General features: G+C 43.2%; 1 protein-coding gene across 6 annotated transcripts in view; it reads right to left on the minus strand.

Moving 5' to 3' along the window:
* Positions 1-17,178, minus strand: part of MTM1 (myotubularin 1) — a 92,469-nt gene that overhangs the window by 57,852 nt on the left and 17,439 nt on the right. For 4 of the 6 annotated variants that reach the window (XM_070365809.1, XM_070365806.1, XM_070365804.1 and 1 more), the window contains exons 2-4: positions 11,314-11,386; positions 9,516-9,588; positions 7,661-7,755 (exon numbers count right to left, since the gene is read on the minus strand). In XM_070365809.1, coding sequence (XP_070221910.1) covers positions 7,661-7,755; positions 9,516-9,588; positions 11,314-11,376 — 231 coding nt within the window. In that variant the 5' untranslated portion in view covers positions 11,377-11,386. The remainder of the gene's footprint in view (positions 1-7,660; positions 7,756-9,515; positions 9,589-11,313; positions 11,387-17,178) is intronic. The other 2 variants (XM_070365807.1, XM_070365808.1) reach the window with 1 other exon arrangement.

Raw genomic sequence — 17,178 nt, forward strand, 5'->3', positions numbered from 1 at the left:
CGAACCCAGGTCTCCTGCAATGCAGGCAGACTCTTTAAGCTCTGAGCCACCAGAGAAGCCCAGGAAGGAGAAATGAACTGCAATAAACACAAAAGGCAGAAGCGAGAGAAGAGTCAAGGACACATGCAGAAAGAAGGTGGAATTAACCAACACACTACCGACTTTTCACTGCAGAGAAGGTGAAGAGCAAAGAGTCCACCAGGGTCTGTAGATCTGAGCAAGAAAAGAGGAGCTTCAACACGAAGCATGAGCAAGACCAAGAAGTGAAGGAGTTCCTAATCTTGAAGCAGCAGCAGCACGTAGGGACTCATTCTTTAAAAAGCCTAGCAAGGAAGGGGCAGAAAGAGGCTCATAGTATTGGGGTAGCAGGGAGGCAAGTTGTTTTAAAGCAGAGACTTGAGCAGGTCTGCGGGTCGGGGAGCCACTGAAAACCACGCGCGTAAGACACCGAACTGTGAGGCACCATGGCACCAGAGAGACTAGGAGGAAGGCTCACTTTGTAAAACACGACCTCCTGTTCCTTCCTTGGAGATGGGGAGGAGGTGCAAAGAACAGGTGAAAGCTCATGATAGGTGAATGAGGGAGATTTATGGGAGCTAGAAAAGACAACTTTTAACTTTGCAACAGAGCACAAGATGAGGTCAGCAAAGGAGCTCAGAGGGGTCCATCACTGAGGTGGTGGGGGATGTGATACATTGATCTGAGATGGAGAGAACTGCCAAAGCAGCCACGAGCCCCTTTCTAGGGTATGAAAGTGCAAACTCATAGTGGAGTTCATTCCTTAAATCCACTGAGTGACTTGCAACAGGATGATGCAGTAGTACACAGCCTCTCCAGCTTGAGGACTAACAAATTGAGAATGAATGGCAACAAGGGGCAGGAGGATTTGGGGTATCAGCAGGGACTGTTTTAACCTGAAAACCTCATTCCTTTTGCAGCAGCAAAATAAAGAGACGATTTAAGACTGAAATTTAAAAGAAAAACTATAGTTCAGATCCTACGTTCCCATTGACGTTTCTACTTACAAACACACTAGGATGTTTTATTATTACAGTTTTCTTAGCATTATTTCACCTCTTTTAAAATGAAAAAAGGTGTCAAATCCATTAGACAGAAGGAATGAAAAAAGGTCAATCTTGAAAAGTTTCCAACTTTTTTTTTTTTTAAAAGAAAAATACTACAGGAACCCTTTTGTCCATGCTTGTAATGAAGTGGCTATGCCTTCTCTCTGCAAGGGAATACATGCCTGGCTTTGAAATGTGCACAATGGGAGGTAAACTTTGCCTCCCTTCCGGATGGCGGCCAACATTTACAGCTCCAACTGCAGCCAATTATAGAGACTGTGGAACCTACTTGCTGCCACTCTTGCCAGATACCCAGCTCCTCAGTGGCACAATACCTCACACCTGGCCAATGCGCATTTCAGAACCAGATATTTGAGAGGCTGAGTCTGATGGACATGAGCGCTCCCCATCCACCTTGATCCCCCCAAGTCCTGTGTGCATACTGGTAAACCATCAAAAAGCAAAGTCAACAGACTCTGTCTTGGTAGTCTCTCCCAGAAGTACTTTTACCCAGTAAAAGTTAACATGTGTTCTGTCCTTAAAGAGGGTCTTGGGTGGTATTCATGAATCTGTAGGTAATACTCTGCCTAAACAATAAAATCACTATGGTCCTATCTTTTAGAGGAAACCCTAACGACAAATGTCTCCTTGAATTTAATCCAGGAAGAACGTACTGTTTCCCACTGTCAGAAAATGGTCTCTGTACACATAACTCACTGCTCATGCCACCAACAGTCCTAAGGGTTACCTGCTTTGATGGGAGGCTTCAAAGCCTCCCTTCCTTCATGTTCCCGTGCATCTTCAGAACTCCTTCCTATTTGTAAAGAAGGGTATGTGGAATGACTGGGGGTGAGAACTGGCAACTTTCAGATGGTGACTAACCCTGATGTGGAGGGGTCACTAAATTTCTTCAACTGTGTGGTAGATCCAAAGATGTTTACATTACTCTTTACAAACTTTCTATCTTAACTATTTCAAAAGAATTTTTAGGGACTGCCCTGGTGGTCCAGTGGTTAGGACTCCATGTGTCTACTGCAGCGGGCATGGGTTTGATCCCTGGTTGGGGAGCTAAGATCCCACAAGTCTTGCAGTGCAGCCAAAAAATAATACTAAGGATAAAATAATGATAATATTTATTCAAGTGGGGGTGTGCATGGCAGGACTGGGTGGGAATGAACATGGATGTGTTCTACTGGACAAAACTGCCTGAGGAAAGTCCACAGCAGAGGTGGCGAAGGGCTGGGTTAGGGAACAGTGAGTCAGACAGCTGAACCAGCGTGCTGGGGGACACATAGGAGAGAGGTGCAGAGGCAAGTCAGGGCTGAGTTGCAGAGGACCATGAACACTAAGGAGTCTGAAATGATGGGGGGAAGGAGCCACTGAGAGTTGCCAAGCAGGAGAATATCTGCAGGAGCTAAGAACAGGGATACGGAGAGGATACGGGCGGGAAGGCAGCAATGAAGACTGCAGAAGAGAAGGGAGGAGGGGGAGGTGACTGGAGGGTGCCTAGAAGAAGAGAAGAATCATCGAGAGAGGCAAAAACGCCCGAAGAAGGAACTGGCAAGTAGAATGAGCAAGAGAGTTTTGACCCAGCCAGGCACCTGGGGTCTCTATCAGGTGGTGAGCAATGAGAAGCTGGGGGCAGAAGAAAGGTCAGCACTAGAAAACCAGGACCAGGGCATAAGGGAAGGGGCCAGACAGCTGCCATCAGATGGGCTGAGTGTGTGGGCCAGGGCTCAGGAGGCTGCGAGGAGCTTCGCTGACAAACAATGTTATCTGGGGAGAACTGAGTGCAGCCAGGGAGTGTAGGAAGCCTCTCGGAGAATGAATAGAGAGAAGGGTGCCAAGGCCTGGGGGCTGGTGGAAGGAGGACCAAGTGAGAGGCTAATGATGCTCCTGTGTCCAAGGCCTGTGTTCTCCCTGGGGCTGCCGGCGACCTCCCCCAAACCTCCCCGGAGCCCCTGTTCCTTTTTTATCTCACCGAAGCTTGCAACACTTCACTCTGGTCCACTCCCTTCCTTCTAGATATTTCTCTCTCCTCCCAAGCGCCCACCCCCTGTCTGAGCCGGTCCTCTGTTCTGACTGTGGCTTCTGCTCCTGCCCGCTCCACCCCCCACAGACGCGGTCCCTGCCCTCAGGCTCCCTCCACAGCTGCATATCCGCTGGTCTCATGGCCCCCTCAGGAAATCCTGTATGTGCACCCGCTACTACTGTGATACCCGTGTGCTTGGACTTCCGCAGCTTCAGACTCCTATTTTCAAGGCTCCTGAGCCACATATTTACAGCTTGCACTCGCACAGCTGTCAGTCTGCATACGCACACAAGTCTCCCACGGCCGAGGCTTCAAGCCCCTCCTTCTCCTCTAATGTCTATTTCCATGGATGGGAGCAGCTCCGACCACTCAAGCCCAAGACCACAGGGATCATCCTTAATTCTACTCTTCTCTTCGGCTCCCAGCTCCAAATGCTACCCAGATCCTCCTGCCTCGCTCACGGAGGTTCCCTCCTTTCTCCTGCAACCCAGACTCGATTAGAACAAGCTCGCCTAGAAAACAAAGATAACTTCCTGGATGGTCTCTCCGCCTCCAGTCTTCCCTCCCCTAATCTGTCATACATGCTGAGACCTGACTTCCCTTCCTGAAACACACATGGGCTGTGTTGTTCCCCACGTGACACAGACACTGGTGATTTACGAGCCGCTCAAGGCTGGCAATGCTTCCAGCTTCATCTCTCCCCTCCCCATCCATGCTCCCACTCTAGCACAGCCCTCAGCCACTGTCACCAGACACCGGGCTCCTCCATAGCACTGTACACGCACCCTGTGGAGGGTCCTCTCTCTCTCCCTCCTGTTCAGGTAATGGTCTCCATTCACCAAGGCTTGGTTCCCACATCACCTCCTCTAGAAGGCATTCCATGACTCAGCACACAGTTACCCTGCTTCTGTCCTGTAATCGAACAGCATGATGCACCCATTGCAGGCTCTGCCACCTGACACCACACCTGCTCATCCCTGTGTTATGCACCCAGCACCATGGCAGATTCACCCTGGTGCTGAGTGTCTCTGGAATGAAGATACAGCGGCCTGAATGAACATAGGGTTAACCTGTCTTGTTCATGAACCTGAGCACCTGAGCTGAAGTACTCCTGAGAGGGAAACTGGAAGTGGTGCTGCTCCGGGAGTCCACAGACAACAAGAGTATTACAGGCCTAACCAGCCCTACTGGAGTCACGAGATCGAAGCCAAGCCCAACCTCGAGCACCCTCAAGGTCAAAAGGAGGCAACAGGATTTCTCAACTCAAAAGCAATGGTGGTGTTCAGGATGCCATGACTTAGTGCCATCCATGCTGCCTGCTGTCTCCCCATCACTTAGAGCACAATGCTATTGAGTACCTCCTGTCTACACGGAGGACCAGGAGGACTCCCTATTACTGATGGCCACAGAGACACTGGCACATAGATACGGCTGAAATCCTTCACTGCCACACGCCATGCTCTGTCCTAGTTCTCAAGAGCACAGCAGTGAAAAGACACAAGGCATCCCTGGCCTCAGACAGACCAGAATGAGGCCAGAAGTAAAATATATAAAGTAGGAGACAGTGAAGAAATGAATAAACATGAAAGGGGGAGAGGAGGAGGGGGAGGGATGTTAGATGTTCAGAGTGGGCAGGGGAGGTACCCAGTAGTAAGTCTTAAGACGGAACAGGCACACAGAGAGGGAGTGAGGGCTATGATGGAAGCTGGTGAAGGCTCTAGGGAGGACATGATTTTTGAGTGGGTTCTGAGGGACAAGAGGGCATCCAGGCACAGCAAGAACAGCCCAGGAGGGCCTTGCAGGCAGGGAAGAGACGACAGCACAGGGAGAAGCACTGTGAGTTGAGGCAAGAGAACTCAGAAGGATTTTTCTGTCCCATGATGGACAGTGGATTTTATTTTGTGGGCAACAGAGATCCATCAAGAATTTCCAGTAAGCCAGTCAGAGTGGAGTAGGGAGACCCCAGAGGAGGCCCAGGTGAAGACGGCTGAGTGGCAGCCCAAAGACCACTGTATCTACCAGCCCAGGACATCACCTGATGAAACAAGACACCTGACTCCCGAGTCTGGCCGTGCTCCCACTGCAGTGTTTACATACCTGAACCACACAGGTGTCCGCTTCCAAAGGCCAGGGACATGACGGCTCTTTGTCAAATACACACGAAACATCCACATTTTGCAGCAGAATTCACAATTAATGTTCATATTTAGGACTTTGAGAGACACTATGATGACTATGTTTTGAGGCCTCTGCATAATCACCCAAATGGCTTGCTTTATACTATGTTTTCTGCCACTAGCTGCTTGCTTTTATACTTGGACTAAATGCTGTGGCCAATTGGTCAAAATGTTTATATAAAACTTGGTGAAAGAAGAAAAAGATAAGCAGTTGGTGTCAAGTGGGTCTTTTCTTCACCCACTGCGTGCTAATCCCTGGCCTCTGGAGTGCCATATAATGACAAAATAAATAATGCCAGCTAAGAGTTCATCCAATGCCTTCTCCCTCCAAGTGGGAGGAGGGAAACAAGCATGTTCAAATATCCCAAGTATTAACACTCTTGGTGTATTTCTTTCTGCTCTCTTTTTGACATACAGTTTTTGTTTGTTTTCCACAGTTGAGATCACAGAACAGACACAATCCTGTCACAGCACTGCAGTTTAAATAATTTCCCCAGTTCATCAACAGTGACAGCACGAAATGGAACCAGGCCTGTGTGGCTGGTCAACAACCTGCTCTAATTTCATTTTTGATGATTATTGCATACATTAGCATAAAATCTCTCAGTGTGTCCCAATTTGACACTTGGGAGCTGTACAGAATGAGTCTCACTTTGGCTGGCCATATTATATTGTGTAGTATAATACAGTATTATACTGTATTGTACTGTATTATAGTTAGTTCAGCCTATATGTCTGTTAACTTTTTAATCCATCCCACCTGATTACTGGCTCAGATAAGCTTGAGCCCCTGTAAAGACAGACCTCTTCCATCCTTCACAGACACCACTGGTTTTTATGAACTAAATATTACCTACACTAAATTTTACATTAGTAGTTTCACTTCAATATCTTAGATTAAAACTACTTCAAATCCCTTCCCCTTCCCTTTAACCACCTTCTGAGTCAAAGGCTTGATGCCAGTTACACAGTCTATAACTCCACCGAAGTGTACTGCCACCATGTTTCTTTGTCAGGGTCAGGCATATGCTTTGATTCAATCAAGACAATGTGTCAGTAGTACTCCCAATGGGTTTCTTTCCTGGGTACTTAATCACCTGTTCAAATGATTAATTCTATAATACAACTGCTGCCAAGGGTTGAGGGCATCCCTGGTGGCTCAGAGGGTAAAGAATGCACCTGTAATGCGGGAAACCTGGGTTCAATCCCTGGGTTGGGAAGATCCCTTGGAGAAGGGAACGGCTACCCACGTTTGGCTCACTGCTCTCTTAAGTTTCAGAATCTTTCACATTCTGGAAAACTAGAACATGTGCTCAGCTTCACTCTTACTTAGAGGCCTGAATAGATTCACAAAAATAAAAGACCAAATCTCAGGACCATGTGGACCTAGAAACACGAAAGAAGTGGGCTCCCATAGCGAAGGCAATAAGAGCAATAAACGGCACTTTTCAGAATTTGGACACAAAAATGAAAATAATGTTTTTAAAAATCAAAAGATGCAAACTAATCCAGATTAGAACTGTTCAAAAGAAGTTATGGGGTAAAAGCAGTAAAACCAAAGCTAGATTCCCCCCAACAGTCTCAACATCTCCTGTTTATAAGCGGATGTTTGGCTCCTCTTTCATGTGCCCCAGACCTATTCACCCCTGCTTGGTCCACCTCATCAAAATACAACTGCCCCTTTGGGCTGGCCTGGGTAACGGGAACCCACCACATCCACCATAGGCCCTTCTAGAACAGCCATAGCAGCTGTTCATTCACTCTTTCCCTTCTGGAGCATCTCATGTCCAACTCATTGTTCCATCAGTGGAACATTCCTTGAAATGCCATGCAATAACAGGTAGAGTGGCATTCAGCCACACCACAGACATCCTAATTCCAAACCACTATCTGGTGTTCTGTAATTGAACACTTGGAAAATTCTAGAGCAGTGGGCCTACACAAGGGACTCACATCAGCATCCTTGTCTGTGATGTTTTAAAAAAAAATGATCACTGTGCCTGGACCACAGACCTGGACATTTGGATGCAGTATCTCACAGCATCTGTAATGGCTGCTAAGTGACCCCAAGTGGTTCTCAACGGTGCTTCTGGTAAAGAACCACTATTCCCCGCCTAAGGAATCTCGCCAAACGAGCAAACAGGTACAGTTACCAAATCCCCCTCCTCATATTATGAAGGACAAGACTTATTTTAATTCACTCTATTCCTACATTTACAGGTGTTAGTGTTACATGAGCTTTGCATAAGCCAAAAATTAAGAGTTGAGAAGCAAATATATCCCCCATGTTAATCTGATCCACAGTCAATCTTGCAAGGTAGAAGAGAAACAGTTTAGCATTATCTTTAACAGTTAGGGTCATCTTTATGGTCTTAGATTTTACTTACCGTTTCCAAACTTCTTAAATAAAGACGATAATTTGTGATGTAAACTCTTCCCTTAATGGGGCCATTGAAAGGACATATGTAAATAACTTCTTTGTCTATTAAGATAAAAAAAGTACCCTAAAATAATGGAAATATATACCAAGATACACAACAAATGGCACTACTTTAATATAAACTATTTGGCTAAGAATAACTACAATTTAAAAAATCACTGAAAAGGTCTAAAGCAAGCACTGGCAATGTTTCTACATTACCATGCCAGGTAGAGTGGAGCTGAGGGAGAACGAGGTGGGGCACATATCACCTGAGCTTACCCACCATGCTGCCACTACCTAGGGACAAGACCCTCACAGCTAGAGAGCAGAAGTGAATAAGGGCACCGGTGCTGCTACCTTCCGGTGGTTGTCAAGGTAACTACTGAACTGCAGGCTTCAACCAGAGGGTGGCAATTCACACAGGACAGTCTCACGGACTCTCTCCCGGACTGGGTTTGAGGTTTGCCAACCTCCAATCACACAAAACACTGCGATGTTTTTAATAAATGACTGTCAGCAGCAGAAATGTTTCTATAGTCTATTCTTTCTCTTTTAATAGTCCAGAGAAGAATGGAGCTAGATTCATGTCACACATTTAAGTGATATGAAACAGATGGCCAAGAAATTAGTATATCTTTGGTAGAATCAAACATAAGGAGAAACTAAATCAGGAGAGTTATTATAATAAAATGTATCTTTGTCTTATTTTTCAAGGATGTCCTTGAATGTGTTAACGGCATTTGTTTGTTTATTTATAATAATTTTTGAAACCCCTTTCTCCTCGGGTGCTAAATGAAAAATATCCAGTAAGTCTACTTCATGCTAACTCAATCAGTTACTACCTCTGTGAAGGTTTTAACACTGATACAGAACTAAAACTTCACATGTGAAGATGATCAAAAGTAAGATATTCTCCTTGTTCTTATCCACAAATTAGGATGGAAACATGCCACCCACTTCCTTTTCAAGACTAGGATCATGTGTGCAAGCCTGTGGACATGGAGTAGTTTCTCGTTGTGCATGGCTAACTCATTCATACAGGTATCATATCTATGACCTTAATCTGATTAGCACCATGGTCTCAGTCATTTAAGCTAAACAACCCAGATCTTAGTAAATAAACCAAAAGGTTCTCTGAAGCAGTGGTAACTGTATCATCACCAAATGGGAATCTGAAATGGGGATGTCAACTCTAATAAAAAAAAATGTTAATGCTCACAATCTTAGCACTTTGCTTAGAAGCTGTCAGGTGCTTCTGGATTAAGCCAGAATGATCTAGTCTTTCCAAAGTAGATACCTTTCTCTTAATATGAACTTACAATGAATAAAGTAAGACAAAAATCAGAATGTTACATCAACATTTCTAATTTTAGCTATCTGGCAAATAAAAGATATTTTAAACCAATATGTCTCCTTATATTTCAAAGAAGAGAGTACTTGGACTTTAAGTCTCGAAGTTGATCGTTTTAAAGCATATATGATGGGCTGTAAAATCTTATTACCAGTTTGTTCTTATAACCTTAAACCATAAGAGCTTATAGCTCTAGTGAGAGACTTGAAAGATATAATCCACATTTTTTTTCCAAAATAATTCTGACTTGATACAGAGAAAAAAAATATCACTGTCATGGAGAGCATGAAGCTTGAGAGAACTCTTTGATCAAGAAACAAATGCAGAGAGTTCTCACTACATTAACACTTTTAAACAAAGCTAGCCTATTTGTCTAAAAGTGACTTCGAAAGAGTCAGAGGGATTGAAGCCACCTGGCCCTCCTAGAACTCTCATCAATCTATGAAAATCCTAACCTCACAGGCCTTACCAGTAATGCGAATCTCTCCTGGCAGTCGAGGAAGAGTTTCTCCCACATCCCGATTAACTCCATCCCTAGAAGTCTGGAAACAAAACAGTGTCATCAGAAGTAAGGACATGACATTTGCACAGGATATTAAGCAACTAACCAGAAATATTGTTTGCAAATAAAAAAAATTAGAGACATAGTGACCATTATAGAAAATTGGCACAGAAAATCAAAACAACTAAAAAATACAACTTAGCGTTCAACATTCATTAGCTGTGTTAACTTTTAGTCTGTAACTAACATTAGCACACTTTTCAGTGATATTAATTAAACACCCCTTCCAAGTGCTTTACAGTTAACAGTGTTCAGGAAAGTGATAAAAAATGAATATTAAGTGTATTTGATGTTGTTGTTTAGTCACTAAGTTGTGTCTGACTTTTTGCGACCCCATGGACTGCAGCACACCAGGCTTCCCTGTCCTTCACTATCTCCCACTAAGACAGAATTCACTGAGTATATTCTATAGATACACATATATTGTGGCAGCTTTTTTCCATATTATTTAGTCCTATTTTGTTGAGCGAAGGAATGAAAACTTCATTTCAATGGAGCCTTAACTGAGCAACAGTAATTACAGCATATTCTCATATGTCAGAAAATAACACTGGGTTTTCTATTTTACTAACTTCTTTTCTCACGTAAGTAACTAGATAAAGAGGATGAGGAGGCCTGTCATTGAACTTTTGAGCCAACCAGGGCCTTGGAAACCATCTACACACAAATTCTTCATGTGACTCTACTACATCTCTAGGCCTTCTGCCTTTTGAGGTATTCTCATTCAATAACCGCAGCCACTCTGCCAACCAGGCAGTATAAACCACTAGCCAAGGTGAGTTCTGCGAGGCTAATCTGCCATGTGACTTGGATGCCTGGGAAAGGAGTCTTTCCATCTATTCAGCTGCCCCAGTGGATAAGTGCCAATGACGTGCTGCCTGTGTCCACTCCAGGACGTGCCAGACACATCACTAACATCTGTTTGGGAAAAGGGTTTTGTAAATCGCTATTTTTCATTCATTTTTTTTCTAGTTGTTTTCCAAAGTCACACTGCAATCATTTCATGTGTGAAGCTAGTAATCCTTGCCTCAAAGGAGTTTTGTGAATACTAAGTGAAAGAAACTACACAAGCACACTTCTGAAAATTATCAGGGGCTATGCACATGTAAAGTTGTATGAAACAGGGGAAGTGCGGCTTTTGTATTTAGGTGAGGGATAAGCTGTCAAAGAGGGTGGCTTTCTTGGATTTTTAGTGGTTTTATCCTTTTTTGTTCAGGTACAAAATAAAAATTCCTAGCTAATTTTCAATATGCTTTAGTGCTTGCAAGCTGAGCATTTTATACCTAGGAGGGCAAGGCAGATTGTTCTCAGCCAGGAATGCCTCCTGCAATATTGAGGAAGGTGTTAATATCCTGCTTGGTGGGCCCTGGTCTTCCGAACTCTTCTTCAGAAAGCTTTCAGGGGCAAGAGATTGCCTAGTATCTTAAATGTAATGTCTGGCAGTGGTTCACAAGTCAGAGGTTCTCAAAAATGAAGTTATACGAAAGGATTTACAAACAAAGCTCACTGAACACACCTAAGGTAGTCTGTCTTTTATGGAACGAGATGGGTTAACAAATAAAACTATGTGTATCAAAGAATTTGCATTATGTGAATGAATAATGAAATGAATAATTCAAGAAACCCAGAATGAGCAGCTAATATTCAAATATGAAAAGAGAAATGCAGAGAAAGAGGTATAAATAAATCTGAAAACTCAACTTACCCTCTTAATAGACTCATTCTCCAAGGAGTGTGAATTATATTTGGAAGTTGGTGCTGAGGCCATACTGGAAACTCTGCCAAGAAAGACAATGAATTCAAGAAATCAACAAAATCGTATGCAATTTCAAACATACTGCAATTGAGTACAAACAGGAGGACACTTGACAGGCCCCGTTTCCCTCACAGGAATGAGACACATGAAGGACCAGCCACAGCACAGCTCATGGGAAAGAGCTCCAGTGAAGGCGCAGGGAACCGTGAAGAAACAGAGAAGGGGGAGTTCAGCAGAAGACACCACACGCCTTTCTGTCATCAGAGAAAACTTAATGTTTATTAATTATGCAACAGGCTTCAAACATCCATACTTCTTCATTTGTAAAGACAGTTAAGAGACAGCCAAGCAGAGAGATAAAAAGGACAGACCGTTGAACTTATACTTCTTTCCCCTTTAATAATTCTGTCTTCTCTCAATTAAGGCAAGTTAAAGTGGCATGGATTTGATGGAAATCAAGTTCGTAGGATTTGATTTAATCAGCATTTTCTAGGGAATGTATGTATTTCATTTAAATAAGGCATATTCATCCCAGTTCAGACATAAATGACTTCCCTTGTGGCTCAGATGGTAAAGCGTGTGCCTACAATGCTGGAGACTTGGGTTCAATCCCTGAGTCAGGAAGATCCCCTGGAGAAGGAAATGGCAACCCACTCCTGTATTCTTGCCTGGAAAATCCCATGAACAGAGGAGCCTGGTGGGCTACAATCCATCGGGTCGCAAAGAGTCAGACACGACTGAGCGACTTCACTTTCTTTCTTTCTTTTTTTTAGACATAAACGAAACCATCATATGCAGAACACATACAATTAGCTTGTTAACCCAGGGGTTACTTTTGAAGATGATAGCAACAACAGGAAACTAAGCAATGCTTTGGCTATTTTATTTATCAAAGTTAATGAGAGAGAGATACATATGAAGTCACTGGTGGTTAAACCGTACTCAATTTAGCAAGACAATTGTGAACATTTATAGTTTTTTTTTTTTTTTTGCTGGGCTCATTAAAAGACCAACTAACAAAATCTGGCATGGAGAACACTACTACCACTTGGCACAAAACTTGGAAATTTGATAGCTGTGTGCTGCTGGTCAGTGTCCTAAAGAAATGCCTGAGAAAGGTGACAAAAGATGCAGATGAAGGTACCCATCAGGACAAAGATGCAGTGAGACAGCCAAGTGAGAACAATCTTTCAAGATTAGCGACTCTGGGCTTCCACCACCAGAGCTCAGCTTTCCAAGGGCAAGGGTGGGAGTCCTTTTGGGTCATGGCTATCTCCTGGCACACAATGACATTTGTAACTATTTGGTGAATGAGTGACTGATTATGTGCAAAATACATACTACTGTGAAACATCACTACACTGTGACCTTGTATATTGGTTCACCAAATCCCAAAACACTGGAACTAGGAAACTGCTGAGGCTGAAACATGAACAGTTAGGGGAAAATAAAATATGTCTTTATACAAAGGAATACTAAACTTAAAAAACCTGATACCATTAAGAGGTAGCACAATGTAAAATTAGAAATAACTTTTTTAAAAAAGATTAATGAATAACTCTAGAATGAATTAAATTCAGGCAAAATAGCCTTGAAAAACCACTCTAACTATAAATTAAAATCCAATCAAAATAACCCATTATTCTCTGAGACAGCAGAGTCGATGAGATGGACTGGATAGATAAAGTCAGATGTTTCTGCCCTGAAATTATTCTATCAACTAAACAATATTACATATTTTGGGGATTTTTTAAATTAAGATATAAAATTACTTTTAGTAATCATATGCTCTAACATTTTCATAAGTCAACATTTTCAAACACATGTTAAATTATTAACATGTCAAGTAAATGTAAGACATTTCAAACACTGGGCTATATAATCGACTCAGTCTTCACCAGTCTGTTTCTAAACCATAAAAGAAAGATAAATCTTCCTGTTTTCTTCAATTCTCATTTAAAAAAAAAAAAAAACTCAATTTAAAATGAAATATAAGAGAGAAAAGTCTTCCTTTTTTCCTTATTTTTAACTACCTAATTGAGCTATAACTCACATACCATACAACACACCCGTTTCAAGTGAACAACTTAATGGGATTGCACAACCACCACCACAATCAGTTTTAGAACATTTTCACCACCACCACCCAAAACCCCATACCCATTATGGGTATGTCACTGTCACTGTCACTGTCACTGTCACTCCCCATTCCCCCGGCCTCAATCACAAATTTGCTTTCTATCTCTACAGGTTTGCCCATTCTGGACATTTCATATAAACAGAATCAAATAATGTGCTGTCTTTATGTCTAAAGTCTTCATATGTAGCGTTATCCTAGAAACTGCTACTATTAAAAGCTGAACTGAGTGCAGAACTGAGAAATCCAAGGGTCTGGGTAACATGGGTTAGTTCCATGATGAGATGAACCTCTCTTTGTTGAAGGGTTCCAATGGACCCCTGAAATGAACACACGCTGGAGCAGCGTGATGCTGGACAGCATGAGTATTGAGCTGACTCCATTCAAATCCCAACTCTGCAATTCATATATTTGACCTTGAGCAGATTATTTCACTTTTCTGGGCTTTGGTTGCTATTACCTCTATCCTACTACAGCACAGTTGGGCAAAATGAAGCAATATACTGAAGGGCTTAGAACAGTGCCTGGTATATTTGTTAACAAATTATTAGCATTCTTTTAAATAATAAGAGGATAACAACTGAATACTGATGCCATAAGCAATTCTTCTACACATTAGTCTTGACCCCAGAAATACTAGGAAGAAAGCTCACTACTACAAGTATAGTGCCATGGCTGGTGGTGAAGTGAAAGTGAAGTGAAGTGAAGTCGCTCAGTCGTGTCCAACTCTTTGCGACCCCATGGAGTGTAGCCTACCAGGCTCCTCCGTCCCTGGGATTCTCCAGGCAGGAATACTGGAGTGGGTTCCTTCTCCAGGAGATCTTCCCAACCCAGGGATCGAACCTGGATCTCCCGTATTGCAAGCAGATGCTTTACCATCTAAGCCACCAGGGAAGTCTATAAAACTTCTCTTGAAAAAGTACATGAAAATACTGTGTCATTAGGAGCCTGGGAAGCAGAGCAGTGCTGTGGAAAATGTGCTAGACAGATAAGCACAGGCCCTGCGCTGGCTCTAACTTATCAAGCATCCATATCTTCATCTATAAAATATCTGTTGCTCTAAATGGAGTTCAATAATAAATAAAAGATACAGAAAAGTTTACAAAGGTCAGGTACCCTTTTGGTTATAGTGTATTTTGCCCCAAACCCCTAAAGATCAGCTTTAATCCTTTTTATTTTAAAAAACATTGAATCTGGGCTACCCTGGCTTTAAAGTGAAAATTGACACTTAATTCCCTATATATATGCTAATTTCAGGAATCTAACCAAAGGTAGACTTCTATCCTTTTTGATCCTGAAAAAAACTGCTGAAGATTTAAGCCCAGTCCTCTCCCATTGGGCTTCCCTGGTGGCTCAGATGGTAAAGAATCTACCTGCAGTGCAGGAGACTGGGTTTGATCTGTGGGTTGGGAAGATCTCCTGGAGGAGGTCATGGCAACCCACTCCCATAGTCTTGCCTGGAGAATTCCCATGGATAGAGGAGCCTAACGGGCTAGAGTCCATGAGGTCATAAAGAGTCGAACACAACTGAACAACTAAGCATCTCTCCCATTACAGAGAAGACGACAGGAAAGCCTAGAAGGGGTACAACAAGGCTCTGGCATGAGTCTGAGGCAGGACCAGCTCCAGACAGGTTTCCTAACATGGCAGTATCCTTTCCACCCACAGACAAGTGCGTCCAAGTGATTTCTATTTCTAAAGAAAGCAGGTTAATGAGACTGGTCCCAATCTCAGGAGAGAAGGAGTTTTAGATTAAAAAACAGTAAAGGAAACTCATCTAGGCAAGCAATCTTGGGGACCCACCCCCAACCCCTTCAAATAAAGCTACATAAAGGTGGCATCATTTAAAAAACTTTGAAAGTCACAAAGTGTAAAAGTCACTCAGTCGTGTCCAACTCTTTGCGACCCCATGGACGGCAGTCCATGGAATTCTCTAAGCCAGGATACTGGAATGGGTAGCCTATCCCTTCTCCAGCAGATCTTCCCGACCCAGGAATCAAACCAGAGTCTCCTGCATTGCAGGCAGATTCTTTACCAACTGACCTATCAGGGAAGCTTGAAAGTCACAACATAGCCTCAGTTGTGTCTCTTTAAATTTAAGACAACTAACCTCAATGGTCTCATGGTATCTCCCTCTGTCCTTCCCTCTGTGTCCCTTCACCTGTCTTCCCCCTGTCCCTCTGTCTCTCTGCCCTTTCCACCCCTCCCCCCATCTCCTTTACCTACCACTTACCCCCTTTCAGATAATCTGTTATTACTCTCCACCTCTTGCATACCAGAACACAAGCCCCCAGAAGAGAAGGATTATGGTTTGTTTTATTTAATGCTGCAGTTCCAACCCAGGTGGCTCAGAGGTAAAGAATCTGCCTGCAATGCAGGAGATGCAAGAGATGTGGGTTCGATCCCTGGGTCTGGAAGATCCCCTGGAGAAGGAAATGGCAACCCATTCCAGTATTCATGCCTGGAGAATCCCATGGATGAAGGAGCCTGGTGGGCCACAGTCCATAGGGTCACAAAGAGTCAGACACAACTGAGCGACTAAACAACAAAGCTGTTACGGTACCTGGTACAGTGCCTGGCAGCCAGTAGGTACTCAATAGCTATCCGTTACATGAATGAATGAACTGTTGTATGCGTAATATTTCCTTTAAGTCAGAAACGTATGCAAGCTTAAAAAAGGGGTAGAGCCAACCCTCAGTTAACCAAGATGCTCAAGGCTCCATGGCTCTGCACATCAGAAGAGCAGCACTGACTTCTCACACTCTGAAGCACCATAAAAAACTCGCACCAAAAAGAACTAACATTCTGCATTACAGACTTTGTGCTGGAAGAGATATTGGGTTGGCCAAAAAGTTCGTTCGGGGTTTTCCATACGCTGGTATCAAAAACCTGGATGCACTTTTGCGCCAACCCAGTATTTCAAATTAAGATACAATGTCCTTCTTCCAGACTAAGAAACTGCTCCCCTCTCTGTTGCATATGAAAAATAGGATTTCACAAAACACCTGCGGCAGATGTAACTATAAACACTCTCAAATAAATGAGGGCCAGTTTTACCCTTACTGGAAACATCTCAAAGCAGTAGAATTGGAAAATAAATTTGACCTTCACCTCATTGGGTTTCTGTAAGCAAAATCTAAACTCCAAGGGGAGCTCAGTTGCCATGGTCACCAATTTGCCGTCAATGGCCCTTGATTAGGGGTTTTCCTGAACTTGCCATGTACAAACCGTGAGGAAAGGCACGCAGTCCATCATCTTTGGATTTTATTTGCTGTGCTTTCTTACTCTGTATTGCTGTTTAAATAAAGTTAAAGGGTGATCTCTCTCTGGAGGCTCCCTTGAAAGCTTTGGAAACCTACCTAGTCTGCAAAACAACTTCAAAAGGCTGCCAGCGAGCAAGAAGTCATGTGTGAGCAGCTACTGAGCCCAGAATTCCAGGTTTTTCCAACGGAGCTTTCTTTACTTGGAAGTCCATTTTGAAAAAAAGGAAACACCAAATACTTAGGACAGAGCTGCTCAATACTCCCAGACCCAATGCTCCAATTTCTGTATAGCCCCTCTGGCTAGCCTGTAATGAAAGTTATGGATATTATCAACCCAGCCATAATTTTTTTTAAAAAGCCAAAATTTAAAAAATCATCAATATAATGTCTGACCTCCAGGATAAAGGGGAAATA

This window comes from Bos mutus, chromosome X (genome assembly GCF_027580195.1).
Source record: "Bos mutus isolate GX-2022 chromosome X, NWIPB_WYAK_1.1, whole genome shotgun sequence".
Classification (NCBI taxonomy): Eukaryota; Metazoa; Chordata; class Mammalia; order Artiodactyla; family Bovidae; genus Bos; species Bos mutus.